A 1016-nucleotide genomic window follows, 5' to 3' on the forward strand; every position below is an offset into this window, starting at 1 on the left:
GCCTGGCACTGCTGGTGGAGCGCTCCCTCGGACTTCCCTCTCTTCCCTGCCCTTTCTTCTCCTGCAGAGGTTGCTGAAAATCATGCGCATTCGGCGTAGAACACCCAGGACCACAGCACCTGAGCTCGTGTCAGAGCCTGACACCAGGCCAGCTGAGCTCAAGGAGAAGCCTGAGGGCAGCACCACGCTGATCGATCGCATGGCAACCTCTGGCACCGCTGTGACCGAGGACACGGCCAACCCTGACACCGCACTGGCCGATCTCACCACAAAGGATGACACAGAACCCACTCATTGCCCAGCAAAGCCTGACATCGCTTTGGCTGAAGACACAACCGGCTCTGACACCGCAGCCACTGATGTCATGGCCAAGGCCGACATGGCGCCGATGCCGATCGATGGAACATCACACTCTGATGTGGCACCGATGGACGGCACAGCAAAGCCCGACACCGCTTTGGCTGGTGACACAACCGGCTCCAACACTGATCTCGTGGCACAGGCTGACATCACACTGATGCCAACTGAGGGTACAGCAAGCTCTGCTGAGGCACCGATGGATGACGCAGCAAACCCTGAGACTGCCATGACCAACGCTGAAACCACAACAAGTGATCTCATGGCAGAGGGTGACGCCACGAGTGAGGGCATCGGAAACGCTGACACCACGCCAGCTGAGAGTGTGACCGATGCTCCCAATCTGCAGTTTTTGGAGAGGAAAGGTGTCTCCAGCTGGAAGCCAGTAAGCAGCCTGTGGCCAGGGTTTAAGTCCCCCAGGGGTCTTGTGGCCTCTCAAGCCGGGTCCGCTGGCCCGCTAAGCCTTTGAGGCCACACTGTGTGGTGGGAAGGGAAGAAACTTCTTGGGAAAGGTGAGCAACCTGCTCCCTCTGGCAGTTCCCCAACCATCCTCCGCTGCCTCTCCAGGTGCCAGCCATCGTTTGGTCCATCCACCACGACCTCACGTTCCACGTGTCTCCTCACACTGACATCTGCAGGCTCGCTGAGGCACAGCCACG

At 59.3% G+C, this 1016-nt stretch overlaps 1 protein-coding gene across 1 annotated transcript; it reads left to right on the forward strand.

The window, feature by feature from the left end:
* Positions 1 to 59: 59 nt before the first annotated feature.
* Positions 60 to 1010, forward strand: LOC108510626 (the record flags this gene model as incomplete). The annotated part of the gene is made up of 2 exons (XM_017840290.1): positions 60 to 742; positions 925 to 1010. Coding segments are annotated over exons 1-2 (746 nt in total), but the record flags the coding sequence as incomplete, so codon positions are not given.
* Between the last annotated feature and the right edge of the window lie 6 nt (positions 1011 to 1016).

Source organism: Lepidothrix coronata, unplaced genomic scaffold (assembly GCF_001604755.1).
Source record: "Lepidothrix coronata isolate B3197 unplaced genomic scaffold, Lepidothrix_coronata-1.0 Scaffold1652, whole genome shotgun sequence".
Taxonomy (NCBI): domain Eukaryota; kingdom Metazoa; phylum Chordata; class Aves; order Passeriformes; family Pipridae; genus Lepidothrix; species Lepidothrix coronata.